The sequence below is a fragment of the Lepidochelys kempii genome, chromosome 7, assembly GCF_965140285.1.
Source record: "Lepidochelys kempii isolate rLepKem1 chromosome 7, rLepKem1.hap1, whole genome shotgun sequence".
Taxonomy (NCBI): Eukaryota; Metazoa; Chordata; order Testudines; family Cheloniidae; genus Lepidochelys; species Lepidochelys kempii.
This window is the reverse complement of record NC_136386.1, coordinates 1,849,383-1,874,586: the sequence shown is the minus strand read 5'-3', so window position 1 is coordinate 1,874,586 and position 25,204 is coordinate 1,849,383. Positions and strand designations below refer to the sequence as shown.

General features: G+C 41.5%; 1 protein-coding gene across 1 annotated transcript in view; it reads right to left on the bottom strand.

Moving 5' to 3' along the window:
- Positions 1 to 5,440: 5,440 nt before the first annotated feature.
- The window catches only part of PRKAR2A (protein kinase cAMP-dependent type II regulatory subunit alpha), a 156,829-nt gene continuing 137,065 nt past the window's right edge, over positions 5,441 to 25,204 (bottom strand). Inside the window, exons 7-11 of the mRNA XM_073350887.2 lie at positions 20,157 to 20,258; positions 18,682 to 18,756; positions 11,693 to 11,758; positions 10,412 to 10,550; positions 5,441 to 8,988 (exon numbers count right to left, since the gene is read on the bottom strand). Of these exons, the coding sequence (XP_073206988.2) occupies positions 8,855 to 8,988; positions 10,412 to 10,550; positions 11,693 to 11,758; positions 18,682 to 18,756; positions 20,157 to 20,258 (516 nt within the window). The 3' untranslated portion in view covers positions 5,441 to 8,854. The remainder of the gene's footprint in view (positions 8,989 to 10,411; positions 10,551 to 11,692; positions 11,759 to 18,681; positions 18,757 to 20,156; positions 20,259 to 25,204) is intronic.

Below are 25,204 nucleotides of genomic sequence, written 5' to 3'. Positions count from 1 at the left end.
TAGAATTGTTAACTAAGGATACTTACGGCTGGCTATATTTTAGTTGTAATCTGAACAGATTGGATATGGTGCCTTCAAGATGATTAATGCAGAACCCTGCAATCCCCTTTTTATGGGCACTTAGGGTTATTTTGAAGGCAAAGGGCTGTATCTAAATACACCTCCAAACAGCCATGGTCAAAGAGGGTCAGACAAACCAAGCTTTTTTTGCCCTGATCCTGGCTCCACTGAGACCTAAGGAGGCTATTACACCAGTCCTTCAAGTGGAGCCACTGAGGAGTGCTCTGAGACATGGGCTTAAGGACTGGCACACAGACCATTTGGGGCATCTCAATGCATGTGTATCCTGAACCAGATCCACATAATTCCTCCCCCAACAACCCCATGCCATTCCCATCCTGCTTGTCACAGGAATAACCTGGGAAGGAGGGCTCTAGCTAGCTAGCACGTAGGCTCCCAATAGTAGGAGGTTTATAGTATTAAGAGGCATCCTTTTTCTGGAAAGCCTGAAGATTTCTCAGAACCTGGCCCATAATTCTCACTAATTGCTTGATTGCTATTCCCTTGGGCTGCTGGATATTAACGCCAGGTCATTCTGTTGCCCTTTTTTAAACTAAATTAATTCTGCTAAAGCTGTATTTGAAATGTGAATTATTTTGGTAAGTGGGCAGAAAAATATGCTTTCGATGATGTAATTCGTGCCCAATAGAACTCTCGCCCAATAGAAGAGGCAACCCTCTTACGTTACATGAGCTGTAGTCCTTGCATATAAAACTGAAATAGAAGCCTGTTAGCACAGTTTTTGGGCTAGGTACTGTTCTCATTCATCCCTGCCAGTTCAGCCCAAGAGAGCAGAATGCAGCTCTTCATGCAGGCAAATGTTTGAACATAAGAAAATACCTAATGTGGGAAGGACGCAACAAAAGTCATTGATTCCATGCTTGGCAGTACAGAACGGGCTGCTGGCCCCACAGCCTGACCTACTTGGAGTTTCTCCAGAGAATGGAGTGCATCCTTCCTATGACTAAACTGATTGTCTTAATTTCCTGGGGCAAAGATACATATTACATAATGATGCAAATCCCTGAATTCACCAGTGTTACAAGATTCAATTAATGAGGATTCTTACTGCAGTACAAATGGTAACCTCATTTAGGAGTAGCATTAAATCCCATGGGAAAACCTGAGAACTTTGGAATGATCAAAGCATGTAATATGAAATTTTTCTCATTGTTATTTACTTGGATGCTTGAAGTTGACAACAGTTGGTTTCTTTGATGACATTAACAAAGCTTTAAAATGGTAGGATAAGAAAACAAAAACTGAATCTGACTGCAGGGCAAGGGGGAGCTGCAGCAAACATCGGTGTGAAATGTAACCGATGATAGGTGTGTGGCTCACACCAGCCAAGCAGGGTAATCATTTTGAATGTGTTATTTCTTTTTGTTGGACACTACTCTCCCACTTGCTTGGTTATAAATAATAATTACCAAGGAATAAATACTATGGGCATCCATTCTTCAACCCCACCTCTGACCTCCTAACTCCAACAACAGCAGTAGAAGAAAATCCTTTGAGATGACAGAGAAAGCAGCTGAGCTGAGAGCTTTGGAATGAACTTTAGATTTGAATGTGAAATACTTAAGACAACCATGGATTGTGGAGCTTCAGCTAATGCAGGTGAGTTGGAGCAAATTGGAAAGTTGTAATTAGGAATAGAGGCTTTTAGAGAGTTTTTCTCCAGCCTTTGCAATAATAGGTGCTCAGCCATGGCTGAATTAACATCCCACTAATTTCTGCTTGAAAAATAAAGTAAAACATTTGTGAGATGAAGTAGAAACAGGAGCCTGCTTTCAGTTACTGACCAAACTGGCTCTGAAAGGAGAGGCTGGCAGTGTGTTTTTACATATCAGATTATCTCTCAGATACAGATGTTCATTGTCAATTTAAATGCTGCCCTGCCTACAGACAATTCCCATGTCGAGGATACAGGACTGTAAAACTTGGTAACAAAGGTCTGTTCTCTGTATTATATAGATGGTTTAATCCTGTCTTAGTGCCAGCAACAGTAACTGGACTGAGAATACTCTGCTGTTGGATTCAGAGATATACTGCATCAAAGTTAAGCCCATTTAAAAGAAAAAGAGCATCTCTGCCTTTGTTGCCCACAGTGTATTTATCATGGAGCATTCAATATTTGTCTTTCTGAAGCTGAAAGAGCAGTTTAACTTCAGGAAAAGCCATCTGTACTCAGCTGTATCTGAGGTGATTTATTCCAGAACCAGCGAGTATTTCTTGTCCTCAACAGCCTGAAATGAAATTGAAGATGAGACTGCAGCACCCTAAACCTTCAGTGCCCAGTGAATTTCTTGTAGCTGCCTCAAGCCATGTTACGTACCAAGTATTTGCAGGGATGTTTCCATGTTAAAAAGGGCACTTTACATCGTTAAAATGGCCGTGTCAACTTGGGAGGAAATGTAATTTTCATAACATGCAGATTTGGCCAAAACAGTTGATTTTAACCTCACAGATTTAAGGGACAGTAGTTCTGATAACCATTCATTTGTTTACAGTATCAATATACTGTAGATGTTAACAGTTCTGCAGCTGTGGCAGAAGAGATTGTTTAGAAAACTAAATATTGGTTGTGCTTGACTGTAATCTCAATTTACAAGAAGTGCAAGTGAACACAAATACATTTCCGACCTGGAGTAACCTTGGGCAGCATGAACTCATTTGGGGATGGGGTGGAGTTGGGACATGCTCAGAAAAGTGATGAACAGTTCTAGTCCCTCATTCTGGGGTAAAAAATCTGTTTTCTACATTTTGTAGTGGATCCCTTCTCACTTTGTAACGATAAAGCATAAAAGATTCTCTGTACAGAGCAGTGCACTGTTCACAAGCGATCTTCAGTACAAACTGCACTGCACCAAAGCACTGATCCACATAAGGGAGCTAGAACTTTATCAGGATGGGAGAAAAACGGGTCACTTTTGCGTTAACTAAGTTTATGATTTAGGCCTGGTGTGCACACAATTCTTGTACTGATTGAGCTACTGCAGTTACGGGGGGGTGATTTTCTACTGAGAACTTCATCGGTACAACCCCTAGCGTGGAAGTAGTTGCATCAGTGTAGAGCAGGGGTTCCCAAACTTGGTTTGTGGCTTGTTCGGGGTAAGCCCCTGACAGGCCGCGAGACACTTTGTTTACCTGAGCGTACGCAGGTACGGCCACTCACAGTTTCCACTGGCCGCAGTTTGCCGTTCCCAGCCAATGGGAGCTGCGGGAAGCAGTGGCCCGGCCTGCACCGCTTCCCACAGCTCCCATTGGCCGGAAACGGTGAACCGCAGCCACAGAGAGCTGGATGGCTGTGTCCATAGAGGCTGCACACATACCCTTGTGGATCCAACTGCTTGGCCCAGGAGATGCGACTTACTGTCCTGTAGCTCCTTTCCACATGACCAGAACCTATATGTGCCAGGATTCTGCTGTTGGGGAATTTCCTGCAGAACCTTTCCCTTGCTGTGGTCTCTCTGCTTTCATGAAAGAACAATTATTTATGTAGGCCTCTTCCTGCCAAAGAAAGCATTCAAAAACACAAACCAAAAGTAACTGCTGCAGTGCTGTCTTCCTTGAGTCTGCAGCCAGCCTGAAACAATGGCAGAGATCTGTCCTCATTCGCTGCAGTGGGGGTAATAATGCAAACCTTAACATCTTGCTGATATGCGGATCCCAGATGACAAGTGTCTACGCATCACCTGCACAGACATCAGTAAACTCTGTTGATCTACTTGGTGCCAAGGGAGCCTCAGCTTCATGCCGCTTGTTTTCTTGGGCTGGGAGGTTTCTCTCCCCTCTCGGTTCCAATGGAGAGGGATTTGAGTGCTCAGAAGGTGTGGGGTTCTTCCAAATGCTTAGTGTCTTGGCAAGCTTCGGATCCGATCTTTAGCTCACGCCTTGGTTTGGGAGACAGAGTCCCTAGTGGATGCACTTCAGTACATTTTAGTGACACTGACCTGAACAGTTCCTAGCTTCCCAATGCTGACATGGGAAGCAAAACCCAGAGCCATGACACATTTATTTAATCCAAAGCCCCTAGTGAATTTGCTAAGGCACTTTCCATTTTGAAAGTTGATCAGTGTGTCCCGTGGATACACCAGAATTCTTCTCCCAAATCTATACATTTAAAGCTGTATATACAGTTTAAAAGGGTTAAAATAAAACCAGCTCAGCAAAAGCAAATATGCCATCATGCTGGGTGTTCAGATAGTAAACTCTCCAGGTCACACAGCACATCTTTTGTACTGGATGTTTACTTGTTTCCTTTAAAGGTTTTGTGTTAGTTTTGTTAAAGAAATAGACAGCCACAGCTCAGCACACACTATGCGTCAGCCACAAATGCAGGGCAGCTAACTTTAGAAACTTATCTTAAAACTAGTTTTGTTCTCCTGCAGAATTTGTTTTAGGACAATCTATGTTTTGCACAGTGCTCAACACACCAACAGTACTCAAATAATAAATCAGAAAGCCAGTTGCACCATTTTACTATGTAGTGTGGCAACAACAGCGTAGGAGCTGGTTTTATCCATAGCAATAATATCCAAATACAGGTGTAATCTTAATGCATCAGTAGGGCCCTCTCACCAAATAGTAAAATTCTGTGGTTGGGGAATTTTGTAACTGGTTGTGTCAGGGAGAGAATACCATTTTCAGCAGGCCACTGAGAGTACTAACTATAGTGCCTCCAGCAGTCCTCCAAGTAAGGCTTTCTCCTTTGTCACTAGACATACACAGCCACTTCATTACATAAATGCTGTGGGGGGCTGTGTCAGCTGGAATAAGTTAACACACACACAGGATTATACCAGGAAGGCTGGACACGACATGTCAGCATTTTATTTACCAAAAGTGAAGCTGAACCCCAGAATGATTTTTTTTTTAAAAAACCATAAGCTTATATGGCAGGTATTTTTCCCTCCCGCTGTCAACACCACAGTGCAAGAATCGATCTCTCTGCAATCACTTATCCTTTGAGAATCAAATACTAGTTGTAAAATGAGTTAATAAAATATGGGTCTCCCAATGAATCAATAAAAAACATTTAACTCAATGCAACAGACCAATTTGCAAAACCAACTTATGGAATTCTCCCAAGTGAAAGACCTTTAAAGCACTTGGAGCCTTGAGGTAGCATTTTTATGCAGAATTCAATTTTTTTTTTGAGTGGAGGAAAATATTGGTAGCACATCTTTAGCTCCAGCCAGGCTAAGTGGATTTCAGTAATTCTCTTATGAGGCTAGTGGCTTTCTTTTGCATCTTTAAATACTGATATAACACTATAGCCTGTAAAGAGAGAAATTACAAGGAAGGCCTCTTGAAATAAAGCATATGTTTGAAGTGACTGAAAACAGAAGTAATTGTAATAACAACAAAAAGTAACTGGAGTGAAAAAACCCAAAACATTTGTATTTTGGCAAGACTGGTTTACAAATACATGTCAAGAACCAGAGTCCCAACATCAGCTAACTGAAAAGGAAAGAGAATGGAAGGTGACATTCAAAGGGGTTTTTCTTTTTTCCTCTGTGCAAAACTGCACTTTGGGTTTTTTTTGTTTTTTTTAAAAGACAGCTTTTTTTTTTGTACATTGTGAAACCTGTGCTGTGACATTAACCAGAAATACCATATGCCAGGACACTTGACCACTGAAAGCTCCTCTCACTGACTTCACAACAATCACAAGCAGAGAATCAGAAATAAGACAGATATTTCTCCTAATCTCAAGATCATCATCCTCTTGCCCACTTTGCTGCTGAGGTCTCTTATTAAACTAGAGCTCTCTCCACTACCAATTGCTGGGAATCCATGGCAGATTTACTGAACACAGAGCAATACCAACAGAGAAACTCACACATCCATTAGACACATTAAAACAAAAGTGGCTGGAGTAAGACAGGGATGTGGTGATGCAGCTGAATCACTACTGACCAATGTCTCAAAGTCAATTCTCACTCTCTCTTTTCAAGCACTCTGACTTTGTCCTTTATTGATACTCTGGCTGGCTAGCCAAAGGTGCTATTGAGTAACATTCTATAGGTCACCTCTCCCTATCTTCTTATCCCCACTCCCCAAAAGACTACATAGCAAATTGGTTAAAACAAACCAGACCAGCCAGGCAGATCCCAAAGATGGACTTTAAACTGATGATCCCCCACCCCTTGCCCTTAGAGGCTCATTCTCTCTGCTCAAAGTTCAGTTGCTCACTTGCATCATACTACAGTGTCCCATCTGACATTGGGTGTGACATGGCTGTGTGTGATAATTCCACTCTACTGCATGCAAGGAGCATAGAGATGGATAAAAGTTTGTAAATCTGTCCCCTCATCTGGGACCTCTAGCTTTCTGAGTCCATAGCCTCATGTTCCCTCCCTCTGCCTTCTAAATCTATTAAAATCCTTCCGTGCAGAATTTCCATAAGGCCCTAAGGGTGTCCAGTAGATCTTGCTTCCTTTTGGCCAGGCTTCAGTACAGTTTATCAGGTTTGCATATTCTGAGGCACCAAGTCCTATAATGCAGAGAACTGAAAGTTGTAAGCGTAGCCAGATGTGCTTTACTCCAGTGGATACAAGGGAGGGGCATCTGAGGAAGTGTTTGTATGGGAAGGACCAAAGCTGGTTGAGGATAGTTATTCAGAGAGATTTCTTTAGTTCATGTGACAGCTTAAGCTGTACGGAAACTCAGATGGGTTTGGAGACCAGCTTGTGTCTGGATTGCCTGGACAATCCACAGCTGGCCTGATTTGAGAGCCTGAGTCTGCTTCTGAATCCTGATCTCTCAGTTATCAGCATGAGGACCTGCCAACTGTTCTTTTTTTAAAATTCTACAATTAAAAAGAAAGACGGAGTGTTTTTAGTGTTAAACCTCAGAAGTATGAATGAAATTCCAGTTCCTGCTGCTTTTTTAGCCTTGCAGAACTGAACCTGTACAGTAAAACAGGGAAAACACACTGTGTGTGGAGGCAGTTACAAGAGCAACTAGATAACAGCATCAGGGCTGTAACAGTGAGGCACACCTTGTTCAGTGGTATTCATTACAAACCAGTCCATCATCTGAAAGCATAATGCAATCTACTGTAACTAGACAACAACAGTACAGACTCAACCTGATATGGATCCCACTTTACAGAACAGTGCAGGAGCTGGAAGGAGTGAGGAAAATATTACAGGCTAGAAGCCAACTCCGTGTTGTAGCTCTGCACCTTCCACCTTGTTAGAGCAGATTTCTAGTGTGCTAACAAGCAGGAATTCAGAGTTATAGTATTCTCTCCCCTTTCTCAGGTGATCATAAAAATTAAATAGTGGGTTCAGTTCTACCCATCAGAGTCTGCAATTAAAATTTCACCATCCCAGAAACATGGAGGTAAGTTTCACATAAATTTAGAACACTGAAAATGGAAAGGGGACCACTAGACTTATCACCTACAAATTCATTGCCTTTTCTTTATATAAATATTATATTTTATGCCATAAAAAGGGTCCCCCTGAAGGTCGGAGTCTCATTTAGATAATACTCTGATAAAATCTCAGCAGGATGTGCCTTAAGGTCAATAGATCTATAGAAACAGAAGTCTTCCTAATAAACGCTGCAGATTTGACAAATAAATATCTTTAACTGAATTATATTACCTAAAGCAAAAGACCACTCCAAACACACCAACTGCCTAGTTAGCAAAGGCATTTGCTTCATGAAGTCAAATGTTGCTAATTTCTGAAAGATTTAACAAACAGACTTGGCATTTGGAAGTATCTAAGTGCCTAATCAAGTTAAATATTACAAAATATTAGAATTGAGGGGAGCTGCTTAAGTACATAATTATTATTCCTTTAAATTACAAAAAAATTAACCTCCTTAAAAAGAGAGTTTTAAAACTGATCCAGACAACAGCAATGCCCTGTGAAATCTAGCAGTATAAAGGGTATCTAAGCAGGAGAGGGTCATGTGCTGCAACATCTCAGCAGTAAAATCTGCCCCGTTTAAGAAATGGAGAGCAAGTTTATGGGGATGATACAGCTATGGCACCTTCAAGCCACTGGAGCTGTTGGACGACTATCGAACTCTCTGCATATGTGGTAGCATAAAGAACGAAAACAATTCTTTTTACTGGTCAGAAAATGTTCAGAGTCAATCATTCTTCATTTTCTGCATTTCAGTATTGAGCAGTTATTTCTCTCTTGTGCCCCCAGCTTTGTTTATAGTTTTATTACAGAACTGCAGTACCTGCAGCTTTCAGCAGATGGCAGGAACACCTCAGTGCCAACTTATTCAATGGCTCTGATAATTTCAAGTCCCCTTGATATATTCAGCATCAAACCCAAATGCTACAATTACATTTTTGACATTCTGTAAAGGAAGTGTCAAAGGAAGATATTAAGAGACTGTAAAGAGAAGGCTGCTCCCTGGGGGAAGATAAGCAGCCTGCCATTACAAATCTGCTCTGAAGATTTGCCACAACAATAAAATGAGGAAAAAAAAGGAAGGTTCTGTATCTTTTACACTTTGGGTTTTGCATCAGGCACTTATATTGTTGGAGAGACATGCCATTCTGAGCCAAACAAGTGAGAGAAGGGTTAGAATCATCTTTAAACTAAGCCTAATAATGAAATTTCAGCAGCAAAGTGGAGGCATGGAGTGAGCCTCTCCCCATCCATCTGTGCTGAGACTTATTTATGGTTTCTAAAATGCCCAAGAAGACAGCAGCAGTAACTGTTCTGTAGTGTCCATTTTTCCTTATGTGTTATGTTGCTGAGAGGAGGCTTTTCTGTGTCTTGAACTGAGAAGGCACTAAGGTACCATGTGCCTAATTCCCTGGATCCAACAGGTCCATGCTTGAACCAAACATTGCCACCAGCTGCTCCTCATAATGTGTTATATTCCTCTTCATAATGTCCATGCAGGGGCCAAGCAGCCTCTCGAATGCTTGCACATCCATGACTACACAGAAACAAATAGAAGAGTGAAAACAAATAAAGAGCTGCCCTGCAAAATAAAGCAATAACCCAATCCGAATTACTTTCTAAAACTCATGTAACTTGAGTCCAGCCAACATGGTTCTAATGTTTCAGTGGAAGCCACTCGCACTGAAGTCAAACTTCTCATTTTACAAAGCTGTCATGCTGATCCAGGAGACTAATAAAAATAAATGTCTGATCCTGGCATAAATCTGGAGGCCAAATGCAAAAAACACACAGCTGCAATATGAGCATGACTGAAAAATCTCTGGTTTCAGAGTAACTGCTTGATAGCTGCTTTCAACTACCTGAAAGGGGGTTCCAAAGAGGATGGCTCTAGACTGTTCTCAATGGTAGCAGATGACAGAACGAGGAGTAATGGTCTCAAGTTGCAGTGGGGGAGGTTTAGATTGGATATTAGGAAAAACTTTTTCACTAAGAGGGTGGTGAAACACTGGAATGAGTTACCTAGGGAGGTGGTAGAATCTCCTTCCTTAGAGGTTTTTAAGGTCAGGCTTGACAAAGCCCTGGCTGGGATGATTTAACTGGGAATTGGTCCTGCTTTGAGCAGGGGGTTGGACTAGATGACCTTCTGGGGTCCCTTCCAACCCTGATATTCTATGATTCTATGATTCTATGAACAGCCGTGTTAGTCTGTATTCGCAAAAAGAAAAGGAGTACTTGTGGCACCTTAGAGACTAACCAATTTATTTGAGCATAAGCTTTCGTGAGCTACAGCTCACTTCATCAGATATATGCCGTGGAAACTGCAGCAGACTTTATATATACACAGAGAATATGAAAAAATACCTCCTCCCACCCCATTGTCCAGCTGGTAATAGCTTATCTAAAGTGATCAACAGGTGGGCCATTTCCAGCACAAATTCAGGTTTTCTCACCCTCCACCCTCCCACACAAATTCACTCTCCTGCTGGTGATAGCCCATCCAAAGTGACAACTCTTTACACAATCTCTGTCATGTGTAACAAACATCTTTAGAGGGAAGGAAATCAAGCTGAATGGAGGTTGTGCTTTTTATGCTACCATGCTGCAGATACACACTTGACTCTATGACTTCCCTTTTCTGAAATAGTGGAAGCCAGGCACATAAAGGAAGTAACGTACTTAATCTCCATTGGGCACTTACACCATCCCCAGTCAAAACAGAAATGGTACAAAAAAAGGCAAGATGAAGGAAACAAGGGTTCCCATACTGAAGTGCTGAAGGTCTCTTGCAGGCCAAAATTCCTGGCCTTGACTGAAGAACAAGCAATCCAGATTGGATGCCAGTTAGAATCTACATGGCTGTACAACTTAATGGAATAGCATAGACAACATGAAGCAATTGGGCATTGCCTGAAGGCACCTACTGCAGAGAGATACCTAGCAGCACAAAGTACCCTTACCTAAACACTTGACATCCCCAACAGCATAGGCAGAGGCTGCTCTGGGTTTGTTGGTAACAAGTGCAAGCTCTCCAAAATATTGTCCTTTCTGACACCGGGCAATCTCCACTTCCTGGTTAGCGTCCTTACTTGTCATAGTCTGTGCCAGAAATAGAACAATAAGCAAAGTGACTATTTTAATCACGACACAGTGCTATGCATACAGCTCTCTCTGAACAGAAGATCACAGCTGGCAGAGAAATGCTTCAGTAATGGCTCAGTATCCTGTACACAGGGTCTCCAGAATATTCCCTAACAAAGATTTTAAGTATAACATACACAAGGCTCTGCCCAGTAAAGATTGCCTCAAACTGGGAGAACTATTTGTTTGAAAGCAAGACCCCAGTTAAAAGAAGTCACAGAAGGGCAAAGGGTTAAAAGATGCTGTACTTTGAGTATCTGTTGACTGTTGCCTACTACAGTCCCCCCTAGGGAAGACTGTATCCATGTTTGAAGTTTGGAAGGGAACATCATGACAATTTGCACATGTGCAGATGTAAGCAAAGCATGTTTCTCAAACAGACATGCATCATCTTCAGAATCGGTTTTTGAAATAGCTTGAAGCAACTTTGGGGAGATGTACAGCCTGCCTTGCCCAGCTAGAAACAATAACGATCAGATCTTCAAATAATCCGAGAGTTCGTCTGTTGTACAGCACAGCACTTTTATTAAGAACATAGATCAGGCCGAGAATCTACCGAGCCCGCTGTCCTGTCTAACCCTATCCAGTACCATATGTTTCAGGAGGAAGGTCCTATGATGAGAGGGTATTTTTCTTTTTATATCCCCCTCCCCCCCAAAAGATGTATATTGAGCAGGGCTGCCTACAATGATGCCCAGGACTTTTTTAAAATTTAGAACACAGCAATAGCATGAAATGGTTCAAATTTTTTCCCTTCAGTGTTGACTTGCATTTGTCAACACTGAATGTAACCTGCCATTGTGCTGCCCATTCACTTTGTTAGGTCCCTCCGCAACTTTTCACTCTTCTGTAGTCTTTATTCACCTACATAACTGTCATCTGCTGGTTTTGCCAACTCACTGTTCACTATTTTTCCCAGCGCATTGATAAATATATTAACCACCACTGACTCTAGTATGGAACCATACTACACCTCCTCTCTATTAACCTTTGCCTAGAGTGAAAATTGACCATTTATCTCTACTTTTTGTTTCCTGTCACTTAGTTTCTAAACTACGATAGCACTGGACTTCTCACCCAGTAACTGTATTTCAACTCACCTTGCTTTTAATCAAGATTTTTACTTCACCAGACTCTACAATGTAAAAGCTGTCTGCTTTATCACCCTATAAAGAGAAAAGGTAAGAATAAATTTGCCATCCTATTTTAAGATACAGAAATTATATTCAAATGTTCACACTATTCAGGGCTTAGTGCTAAATTGTGCACAAGTTGAAAATTTGCTGCAGTGACTAATACAGGAAGTGGCCTATACTGGGCTAAAGCAGTAGCTCAAAAGAGGGGTGAGGAGTCTGAGGAGAGTCTACCTGCTGACATCCAAAAGGCTAACATACCAATATAAACAAGGAAGGTTTTAAAAATGCTTGTGAAATAGAAGGGAAAAAATTGATAGGAAGTTGAACTGGTAAACAGTCGTCAAGGAATGCACATGTAATATTAAGAAAACAAAAACAAAGCAACAAAGTGATAACTAGAGGAGTCAAAAGCAATAAGAAAGGGTTTTAGAAGTACGTTCAGTAAAAGAGAAAGGTGAGGAATATACAGAATCTCTGCAACATCAGAAAGGAGAGCAAGTATGAGAAAATAGCAAAAGAGCCAGCACTGCAAGGAGCTGCTTCTGCTCAACTTGTAGTGAAAACCTTGTGCAGGAAGCAGTTCAGTGATTTGAGATGGCAAATGGAGAGGCCAACAACAAAAGGGCAAACAAAGACGGGGGGAAATCTGGCAAAACTACTGCAGATCCTGATGAAATGCATCATATAGTTTTTAATAAAACTAACCAAGGAATGCCTGGAACCTCTGAAAACAAGTTTCAGTGAGTCATTGGAGAGAGACTAGCTGTCTGGAAAATACCAAACATGGTAGCAACTATTCCTTTATGGTCAATAGGAGGAAAGAACCAGAAAATTACCAGCTAATTAACCTGACACATTCTAGGCAAAACAGCTGAGACTAATAGGAGTCCAATACATCAGCTTTTGTGGGAAAGGTGTCTAAAAACCAATAAGAGATATTGTTTTGATAAAACTAAGCTATGCCAACAAATCAAATGGCCTTCTATAGGATTAATGGTATATCTGACAATGAGTGGACGGAGCATACTGGGATGTCAATAAGGCGTTCAATATAGAGCCAAAAATATAATATTAAAGAAACAAAGTCATTCATTCAAGGGGAAAAAAAAGATACAAATTGGTGGACAGCTACCTGAAGAGCAAACAAGTCCAACAAAGATATTATAGGGTGGCTTCAGGTAATCAGCTAAATATGACCTTGAAGTGCAAAATAGCTGGGGAAGATGGGTGTGTACACCCACAAATGCACCAGAACTACCACCCTTGGAAATACAGTGTGTTCACCTTGGGGCTCACAGGATGACCCCCATTATCTGTCTAGCTTTACTTTGATCCCATATATATATATATATATATATATATATATATATATATATATATATATATATATATATATATATATATATATATATATATATGCGCAAGTACAGAGACAAGTGTTTTGTAGACAGGGCAGGAGCTTCGTCTAACAAGAACATTGGCCAGCACTTCCCATTATAAGATTGCGTTTTCAGTTGCTTATAACTTTGCAAAAGAAACCATTTGGGCTGAAATTTTCCATGCCAGGCCTCTGCTGCAGGAGGGTTTTTTGGGAAAATTTCAGCCAAAATGGTTCAGCTGTATCCAAAAATGAGCCTAGGGAAAAATATGTTTTGCCCATGTTAAAAAATTCATGTAACCTTTTCTTTGAGAAGCTCTAGCACTTCAAAAAGTGCTTTGGACCAGGATGTTGAAATTTGTTAGGGGACTGCCCTTTGTGTCAGGGACGTGCCTTTTGCCTTCCCTATGAAAATCTGCACAAATTTGGCCCAGCTGCAAGTCTCTGAAATATCATAGTTCATACTGCTCAGTAGAGACTTGATATAGCTTAATCCCTCTGCACCGGGCATGCTCCAGCCTCGGGCTGAGCAGGACTTTCCTTGAACTTGCAGCTCTGGCTGCCGCAGGCTGGCCTGGGTACCAGAACTGAGAGAAGGGGAGAGCCTGTCCATCCTGTATTCTCAGTAACCACTCCCCTTGTTGACACCCAGGCAGCATGGAAGAGGAAGCTACCTGAGTCAAATGCAGAGGACAAGAGCAGAGAGGACAAGAGCTGGGGAAAGTGGCCGGGACATAGGATGCCCAGATAGCAAGTGTGAAAAATCGGGACGGGGGTGGCGGGGTAATAAGAGCCTATGTAAGAAAAAGCCCCAAATATCAGGACTGTCCCTATAAAATTGGGACAGCTGGTCACCCCACCGGGACAGCCTGGGCAAGGAGGCTGGGACTAGGAGCCAGGTGGTAGACTGGGGATGGACTGGGCATTAGTGGGATGAGGGCAAGGAGACAGATCTGATGAGGAACCGGGTGTGTGCACACTGGAGTTGGATGAGGAGCGTGAGAGTGAAACTGGGAGTAGGAGTCAGTGAGGAAGGGAAACACAGGCAGAGAGACCCAACTAGAGGTTGCGGGGAGACAGACAGTTCAGATGAGGAGCTGGGAGGTGAGAAGGGAAGACTGGGAGTGTGATGGGGAGTCAGAAGAGGGAAGACTATGACTTGTTGGGCCAGGAAACTGGGATGAAAAACCTGAGGAGTGGAGACTGGAATTGGTTAGGTGAGGAGAATGGGACGGGGATGAGGAGCCTGGATGGGGAAGAAATACAACTGGGACGAATTGGTGAGGACAGAGAAGAAGGGGTCAAAGTTTGGGGGCAATGGGCAGAAGACCATATGACTGCTAGAGCTTGGAATGGAGCCCAAGATTCCTGAGTCTCACCATTCCTCTGCTGCTTGCAAATATCTGTGAAACCCAGTGGAAAAGCATCCCATCCCCCTCTAGTGCTGGTCCACATAGAGGATGGCAACCTACCACGGCTATCAGTTACTCTGTCAACTCAAGTGGCAGAGGTCCGTGCAATGGATCTAGAGGTTCTAACCCTGCTGATGAACCATGTGGGTGTCAATGTGACACCACATAATGGAACTTTTTTTTTCTAGTTTGCTATTTAAAGAAACTAGGAAACTGCACACAAAATTTATGTGAAAAGAACATTAAGGTTGCAAAGTCAAGCACTCGGATGTTAGTGCAACCTTAACTCAGCCCGTTTGAGTGCATACTTTATGATACAGTCTTTGATTACATGATCACATACTGTGTTTTCCACAGGACACTGCCTCATTCAATATACAGGACTGATCTGTTCTGTGGATGAATCCGAGTTGTGTGTGGTGAAGGAGGCTGCTGTCTGTAGGACCTCTGCCTCATTTGTTGCAGGAATGTAGTGAATGAAGCAGGGGATTGCAGGAAGAGAAAGGAGGGTCTCATGTTTAAGGCAGCTGAATGCTGTCCTGAAGAACTGCATTCTATCCCTGGTTCTGTTCCTCTATGATGCTAGTTTCATATGTGGTCACTAATTGTGTGTTCTTGATTTTCTGAGTTTGTCTGGCTTGAGACCCCTGGACTCTGATTTGCAGAAACTTGGAGCACTCACAAGTGCAACTGAAGTCACTTAGAAATGTGCTTTGAACATATGAAGCGTTATACAATGTTAAGTGTTGTGAGAAATCAAGTCCTACATGTCTCAGACTGGGCAACCAAAATTAGTGAACGTATGTGAGTTGTACAGACTCTCTTTATTCTGGCATTTCCTACATTAGCGTGCTTGACTTTGCAAACTTAATGTTCTTCCATTGTTTATGTTCTTACTCTTCTCTTTAGTTTGTGTGTAATACATATATGGGAAATATATGGATATGAAACACAGATAGAAGGTACCTAAGTGGCCAAGGAAAGAGGATAGAGAGAATCAGAGGAGACATGAACACAGCTTATAAATACATTACAAAGAACATAAGTGAGAAGGGAACTGAACCCTAAAAAATGGCAGGAGAGAGAGCCACAGCCCAGTGCCAAGGCAATACATGTTTCCAAGACTGTAGGAAAAGTTATGATGGTATGGCTCCTCTGCCATGTCTGAGGAGGACACCTCTCCTAGCAGCTGCAGGGCAAGTCCCAAAACCCACTGTCTATCATGCTGACCAATGTCTCATTGTTCACTTGTACTCCCGTCCGTCTATATCCATCTGTTGTTTCTAGTCTTTGCTTGTAAGTTCTGGGGGCAGGGACTATCTTTTTGTTTTGTGTTTTACAGCGCCTGGCATGATGGGGTCCTGGTCTATGATGCTAAGATAATGCAAATACAACAACAGAGTATAAGCAGGCCAAGCAATCCAGGAGGCCATAGGGATTCTTTCTGTCATCTGGTCTTAGCACCCTTAGTTGGCTGGTGTTGGTGGCCTGTGACATAGAGCAGTGCTATTCAAAGTGGTGGTCCGCGGACCGGCAGCCATCAGCTGCTGGTCTGCGCACACATTGGGAAAAAAAATTGCCGGTCCCCCACATCAGACACCTTGAGAAGCACTGACAGAGGGTGTCAGAAGAGAGGAGCTGGTGGTCCCTCTAGACTTTATCTAGAACTCAGACACTGCAGAAGGTTAGGTGTCATTCAGACAGCCAAAATGTCAATCCAGCTATTTCATTTCACACAGTTTTGCAAGCTATTAAGGCATTAAAAGATCTGTGCACCACATCTATGTTGGAAAAAAACATTTCTACCTTAAAAGAAACAAGCTGAGTGGGAAATGCAAGGATTTCAACTAAGAACTAGATAATGCTAACAACTTTCAAATGCTTTAAAGATAATGTTACTCTTAGCTGAATGACCAAATTAATGAAAAATGATTTTTTAAATGTAAAATTATTTGGTAAGAGTGTGCATGGCACTGACATGACTCCTAGCATACAAGACTTTTCCAGGCACTAAATCTGATCCACTGCTGAAGGTGTACAAAATACATCATATCCCAGCTGCCCACATAAATTCAGATCACTAATCCCCTGGGCAATATCTAAGGAGTGTTTTATATACTTTTCCTGAGTTCTGTTACTTGTGGAGATGTATTGTATCTTGACTTTAGCAAAGCTTTTGACACGGTCTCCCACAGTATTCCTGTCAGCAAGTTAAGGAAGTATGGGCTGGATGAATGCACCATAAGGTGGGTAGAAAGTTGGCTAGATTGTCGGGCTCAACGGGTAGTGATCAATGGCTCCATGTCTAGTTGGCAGCCGGTGTCAAGTGGAGTGCCCCAGGGGTCGGTCCTGGGGCCGGTTTTGTTCAACATCTTCATAAATGATCTGGAGGATGGTGTGGATTGCACTCTCAGCAAATTTGCGGATGATACTAAACTGGGAGGAGTGGTAGATACACTGGAGGGCAGGGATAGGATACAGAGGGACCTAGACAAATTGGAGGATTGGGCCAAAAGAAATCTGATGAGGTTCAATAAGGATAAGTGCAGGGTCCTGCACTTAGGATGGAAGAACCCAATGCACACCTACAGACTAGGGACCGAATGGCTAGGCAGCAGTTCTGCGGAAAAGGACCTAGGGGTGACAGTTGACGAGAAGCTGGATATGAGCCAGCAGTGTGCCCTTGTTGCCAAGGCGGCCAATGGCATTTTGGGATGTATAAGTAGGGGCATAGCGAGCAGATCGAGGGATGTGATCGTCCCCCTCTATTCGACATTGGTGAGGCCTCATCTGGAGTACTGTGTCCAGTTTTGGGCCCCACACTACAAGAAGGATGTGGATAAATTGGAGAGAGTCCAGCGAAGGGCAACAAAAATGATTAGGGGACTGGAACACATGACTTATGAGGAGAGGCTGAGGGAACTGGGATTGTTTAGTCTGCGGAAGAGAAGAATGAGGGGGGATTTGATAACTGCTTTCAACTACCTGAGAGGTAGTTCCAGAGAGGATGGTTCTAGACTATTCTCAGTGGTGGAAGAGGACAGGACAAGGAGTAATGGTCTCAAGTTGCAGTGGGGGAGGTTCAGGTTGGATATTAGGAAAAACTTTTTCACTAGGAGGGTGGTGAAACACTGGAATGCGTTGCCTAGGGAGGTGGTGGAATCTCCTTCCTTAGACGTTTTTAAGGTCAGGCTTGACAAAGCCCTGGCTGGGATGATTTAATTGGGTATGGGTCCTGCTTTTGAGCAGGGGGTTGGACTAGATGACCTCCTGAGGTCCCTTCCAACCCTGATATTCTATGATTCTATGAAAAGTGCTGCATAATTGGATCAATGACTGCATGTGATCCCAAACCTGACATCTCAGCGTGGGCTTTTTGCCTTTGACTCTCCGTTTGCCCAGAGCTCACTCTTCTCAGGCCCTCAAGCAGGAGGGTTTTATCTTGCAAAACAGAGTGGATTTTTGGATGGAATTAATTGGCTTTGTTTAGTTATTAACAGGCTAGGCCGTTCATTTATTCAAAATTATCTGTCACTCAAAATAATTAAAATTAATGTATGCTGAAGACATCATCAATGATTCTTGGTCAGATTTTTACTAGTTAGACTCAATTCAATTAGATAATTTCCTGATGACCTAATTCAAGTGTTATACAAATCACTGCTGTTGAATTGTTTTAGATTTTGATAGGAACAAGATCTAAAATTTGTCAGAGATCATTTTACTATTTATCCGCTCTCGTTTCATCAGGCTACACTGTGCATTTAAAAGGCTTGTTGTGATTGTCTAAGACGTCTGCTGTTTTCAGGAAGATGAGGACCTTCATGGAACCCTGTATCAATAGGGATCTTTCCTTAGTGTTTTTTTCTTAATCACCCAAATGAGTCATTAATTGTATTGTACTTCCCGTATAACTTGAAAAAAGGCTTTTTAAAAATATTCACAAGCAGGAAGTAAATTAGAGTAAGAAAAATGGATAATAGAACAAATTCCTAGGGGAACTACGTACCATCCCAACCCTGAAAATAATAAAAAAAACCAACAACCTTAAATAAGATGTTAGTAGAAATAATGGCGAGAATAAGGTCAAACTGGACAACCAAACTGGTATCTATGATTCCATGTAGTATAAAAAAAGAGGGGGGAATTCGAAGTCCAAATACCTGAGAAATGATGCGCTCCCCATCTCGATACACCTTCTCCCCTATTACATCAACTATCTTCATTCGCTCTGAAACCTGGAACAGAGAGAAAATTTCCATTCAGCGTACAACTGCCCCTGAGGAATTAGGACCTGAAACCATGTGAAGCTTTTCCTATTTTTGTGTACTATATTAAAAAGAATGCTTGCTATGCTCTTTGAGATCAGCATGCCATACAATTTACAGTGAGCATCTGGGAGTTTCTGATTTTTCTAGTGTCATAGATAGGGAACCATATTCAACAGTGGATTAAATGAAGATTGACTATTGACTTTAGTGGCGTTTACTCATTTATTCCAGAGCTGAATTTGACCCTATGTACTTATGACTAAGTAAGGGGAAAAAGTCAAATGTGTTAACTTGACTGCAGTTTAAAGGTCTGTTGTTTTAATGATGGTAAATTAGAAATTAAAAATTAGAAAGCGGTTGTACGAAATATGTATGCCCGAGTCTTCATGTACAGGGAAGAGATGATAGTTTAAAGAGATTAATCTTCCATTAAAGCTCACATTTCCTCTTGTCCACTTAGCCTCTCAAGAGAGAATTTGATGGGTCCAGAGTAGCGGCAAAAACAGTTCAGAAAGGAATAATTCGACAGCAAAGATGATACATCAATAATGGATTTAAATCTTACTCAACTAATCTTGAGCATGTGTACCTCAAATGTAATGAAATGAGTTATTCTACATATAATATAAACACAGTTTGTCATGCAATAAGCCACCAGAAATGCTAATGAGGTATTTTTGTATTTTCCTAAATATTTATGAGACACTTTAGTGCTCAGGAAGGTCACAGTGATGGAGCTGGTTTAACCCAGGTACAGAGGGAGCAGGGGCTGTGGATGCTTCCTCCCATAGCTTTGCCAATACACCTCTGTCCTGACCTGTACCACCATGTTTTTTCCAGCCCTTGAGCAGAGATTGCCAGTCACATCTAACCATAATACTTTGCTTTTCTCTAGCACCTTTCATCAAAGGATCTGAAAGTGCTTTACAAACATTAATTAAGCCTTAGAGAACATCCGTGAAAGGTATGCCTGTGATGGGGAAACTGAAGCAAAGAGACATTAAGTCACTATCTAAAGTAACAACACATCAGTACCCATAATCTGGAAGAGAACCCTGACCCCTTAACTCCCATTCCTTGCTTTGAACAATGTTGTTTCCCGAATGTATGGTGATTTTGAAGAAGGGTACATATGGTATTTAAGATGAAATCAGCAACCTTTCATTCCACTTGTGACTGAAGGAAGGATTTGAACAAATTTTTTGCATAATTGCTGTAAAAGAAATTAAGTTGTTCTACTAATGTGGTGTTACTGTAATTTCTATTTCAAATTGTGCTCTAGCAAGGATCCAACAAGAATCCTATCTAATTGAAAAGCATCAATAATAGCAGACTCTCTAAAGCAAATGCTAACAAAACAGCTTTACCTCCAGCGATTTAAGAAGGGGCACAGACTCAATAAATAATTCAAATGTCTTCCTCTTCTTCGCATTGTTTTTCAATATAATTCTTCTGAACGTCACTCGATCCTGTAAGAGAAAGGATAGAAAAATGGATTATTTCCTTTGGACAAAATGGCAAGTGTTTAAGAGATATGCAGACTGATGCTTTCTCTCCAGAAAGCAGGAATGCTGCAAATGCTAGTTTATAAACACTGTGTTTAAAAAGTCTATTAAAATTGTGCTGTATTAATCAAATAATGGGCATTGCTGATGGCTGCTGTAAAAAGGACCTACTGTAATGGAAATCAGAAGTTAGGAATTGTTGAAAACTGATAAGGGAAGCAAAGGGACACAAGGTGAAATCTACAGCCAGCGGAGTTAAGGACAAGAAGGAGACTTTTTAAAATATATTAGGAACAAAAAGAATCCTGACTATGATATTGGTCCATTGCTAGATTTAAATAGTAGAATTGTTAATAATGCAGAAAAGCATAAGTGTTCAATAAATATTTCTGTTCTGTATTTGGGGGAAAAACACAGAGGATATAGTTTCATCATATGGTGACAGCACTCTCCACTCCACTAGTATCTTTGGAGGATGTTAAACAGAAGCTGTTAAAATTAGACCTTTTAAATCAGCGTGTCCAGATAACTTGCATCCAAGTGTTTTAAAAGAGCTGGCTGGACAATTAATGCTGATTTTCTGTAAGTCCTGGAGCACTGGGGAAGTTCCAGAAGACTGGAAGAAAGCTAATGGTGTAACCATTTTTAAAAAGGGTAAATGGGATGACCTGGGTAATTATAGGCCTGCGAGCCTGTCACCGATCCCGGGAAAGATAGTGGAGAGGCTGATATGGGGCTCAATTAATGAAGTATTAAAGGAGGGTAGTAATTAATGCAAAACAACATAGGTTTACGGAAAACAGATCTTGTCAAACTAACCTGGTTTTTTTAATGAGATTACAAGTTTGGCAGATAAAGGTAATAGTGCTGTTGTGACATACTTAGACTTCTGTGTGGCATTGGACTTGATTCTGCACAACATTTTGATTAAAAAACCAGAATATTAAAATTAACATGACATATTAAATGGATTAAAAACTGGATAACTGATCCGTCTCAAAATGTAACTGTAAACAGGAAATTGTCATTAAGCATGTGTTTCCAGTGGGGTCCTGAAGGGACCAGTTTTTGGCCCTATACTATTTAACATTTTTATCAATGACATGGAAGAAAATATAAAATCATAACTGATTAATTTTGCAGAGGACACAAACATTGGGGAAGTGGTAAATAATGATGAGGACAGATCACCAATTTAGCACCATCTGGATTGCTTGATAAACTGCTCACAAGCAAACAATATATGTGTTTTAATATGGGTAAATGTATACATCTAGGAACAAAGAATGTAGGTCACACTTACAGAAGAGGGACTCTATCCTGCGAGGTTGGGGGGGTCATGGTGGATACTCATGGTGGAACATGAGCTCCCAAAGTGACACTGTGGCCAAAACAACATAAGCAGTCCTGGGATGCATAAAGAAGGGAATGTCAAATAGGAGTTGAGAGGTTATTTTACCTCTCTTTTTGGCATTAGTGTGACTGGTAATGGAACACCATGTCCAGTTCTGGTGCCCACAATTCAAGAAGAAAGTTGATGAATTGGATAGGGTTCAGAGAACAGCCACAAGAATGATTCAAGGGTTAGAACACATACCTTATAGTGGTAGACTCTAAGAACTCCATCTATTTAACTTAACAAAGAGAAGGTTATGGGGTGACTTGATCAATGTGGCCACTAGGTAGCAGCATTTGACCAAATGAGATTAAGCTCGCCCAATATCTGCAAGGGTTGTTCACCTCATATTTTTGTACCCGCAACATCAGAAATATTTAGCTTTCTTCTTCTCAGCAGGCTAAGGGAAGAATAGTACAAACACATAGGGACAAAATCAGAAAAATCAAAATCAGAAAAGCTAAGGCACAAAATGAGTTCCACCTAGCAAGGGCCATAAAAGACAATAAAAGATGTTTTTAAAACATATTAGGAAAATATGAAGGAATTATTAGGTTTTCTACTTGGTGGGGAAGCAGAGCTAATAAATGATCACATCAAGAAAGCTCAGGTGTTTAATGCCTATTTTGCTTCACTCTTCACTTAAAAGGTTAATGGTGACCAGGTACTCAACACAATTATAACAACAAAGGGGAAGGAACACAAACCAAGATAGGGACAGAACAGGTTAAAGACTATTTACATAAGTTAGATGTATTTAAGATGGCAGGACCTGATTAAATTCATCCTAGGATATCTAAGGAACTACTGAAGCAATCTCGGAACTGTTAGGGAGTAGCTTTGAGAACTTTCATGGAGGATGGGGTGTGGCCCAGAGGACTAGAGAAAGGAAAACACAGCACCTATCTTTAAGAAGGGGGACAAAGAGAAACCAAGGAGCATAGACCAGTCAGCCTAACTTTGATACCTGGAAAGATACTGGAACAAATAATTAAGCAGTCAATTTGTAATCACCTAAAGCATGAAAGGGTTATAAGGAATAACCCACATGAATGTGTCACAAACAAATCATGCCAAACCAACCTAATTTCCTTCTTGGATAGGGTTACTGGCCTAGCCAGGGACACAGCAGCAATGATATACCTTGATTTTACTAACTGTTTTGACACAGTCCTGCATGATATTCTCATAAGCAAACTAGGGAAATTTGGTCTCAATGAAATTACTATAAAATGGGTGCATAACTGGGTGAAAACTCATACTCCTGTAAGAGTAGTTATAAATGGCTTACTGTTGAAGTGAGAAGGCATATCTTGTGAAGTCCCACTGGGGTCTGATACTATTCAATATTTTCATTAATGACTTGGACAATGGAGTGGAGAGTACAATTATAACATTTGGGACTTTGGAGAACAGGGTTAGAATTCAAAAAGATCTTGAAAATTAGAGAATTGGTCTGAAATCAACAAGATGAAATTCAGTAAAGACAAGTGCAAAGCACTACACTTAGGAAGAAAGAACAACTACAAAATGGAGAATAATTATAGTTATCCCACTCTACTCAGCACTGGTGAGACCGCAGCTGGATGAGTAAATACTGTGTCCAGTTGTAGGTGCCACACTTTAGAAAAGATGTGGATAAATTTGAAACAGCCCAGAAAAGAGCAACAAAAATAATAAAAGGTTTAGAAAACCTGGCCTATGAGGCATGGTTAAAAAACTGGATGTGTTTAGTCTGGAGAAAAGACGACAGAGGGGGGACCTGATGACTATCTTAAAATATGTTAAGAGCTGTTACAAAGAGGACAGTGCTCATTTGGTCCTTAATACCTACTGAAGGTTGGACAAGAAGTAATGGGGATTATGACCCAATGCCCCATAACAGTCACAGAGATATGCTTATGATATGAATATGGCACAACTAAGATATGTTTTATGCAAGAGGGGTCATGTGAGGTGTCATTGGAAGGGTTACCATTTACTGAATGTGATTATCCAATCTGTATGCATGTTTCGTTTCTGCATCTGAAGTTAAAAATATTGACTATGTAATAATTACAACTGTGTTTTCACCTGGGGAACGCCCACCAGACAGTAGGCAAACAGCCAGGATGAGCCATTAGGAAGGACAATAGGACTTTGAAGATTCTAATCTCCCTCCTTCCTGAGAAGTTTCCTGGGATGCTGCTTTAACGCTGTAGGGTCAGGTGATCAGGTCACCTGGTACTGGACATCATTTTGGACTCATGATATTTTTCTATTGGAAGGGGGTGGGGGTCAAACTAGGAGACAGGATTCCGGTCATATGTAAATCCTATTTAAGGCTGGGGAGTGAGTTAATCTTGGCTCTTCTCCACTGCCTCCCCGCCCAAGAAGGAAGACTGCTGAAAACACCAGAAGAAACAAAGGAACTAAACTGGGGGCAGGGGCTGAGCCCAGGCGAGAAAGGTCAACCTGTGAAACAAATACCTGGAGATTCAAGCTGCAAGCAGTGCAGTTTACTTTCAAGAAACTCTGCAACTTGCATAAACCACCACTTAGGGTGGGAATTGGGTATTAACAACCATTTAATTTAGTGTAATAAGCTTAGTTTGCATGTTTTGTTTTATTTGCTCAGTGATCTGCTTTGTTCTGTTTGCTATCCCTTATAATCACTTAAAATCTACCTTTTGTAGCTGTTAAATTTATTTTTTGTTTATTCTAAAACCCAGTTTGTGCAATTCATAATGGGGGGGGGGAGCTGTGCATATCTTCCTTCACATTGAGGGAGGGAGCGAATTTCACAAGCTTACACTGTATAGATCTCTATACAGCACAAGGCAATATAATTTTGGGTTTACACTCCAGAGAGTGTGTGTACCTCTGTGCTAGGCAATTCCCCGAGCTGAGTCTTCCCACACAGAGCTGACTGCAGACTCTGTGCGATTCTGCAGCTGGGTGTGTCCCTAACTATGTTTGCGCAGCAGGACAGAGTGAGGGAGCCCAGGCTGGTGGAATGGGCAAGCTCAGTGGGACCCCAATACATCAGGTGGCACCCCAGAAGAGGGTCCAACCCATCACAGGGTTAATTTACAGCAAGGGAGATTTAGGCTGGATATTGGGAAAATCCTTCTAACTATAAGGGTAGTTAAACTCTGGAATATGTTGTGGAATCCCCGTCATTGGAGATTTTTTGAGCAGGTTAGACAAACACCTGTCATGGATGGTCTAGGTTTACTTGGTTCTGCCCCTGTGCAGGGGGCTGGACTTGATGGCTTCTCAAGGTAAGGAGGGCCAGAGGGCCTAGGTGAGCATTTTAGAGAAAGAGCCAGATCTTAGAGCAGTTATGGTGGAAACAGTAGTAAGATCTGGGCACAGCTTAGAGCAGGAGTTCTCAATCTTTTTCTTGCTGAGCCCCCCGCCAAACATGCTATAAAAACTCCATAGCCGACTTATGCTGCAGTAACTGGTTTTCTGCATATAAAAGCCAGGGCTGGCATTAGGGGGTAGCAAGCAGGGCAATTACCTAGACCCT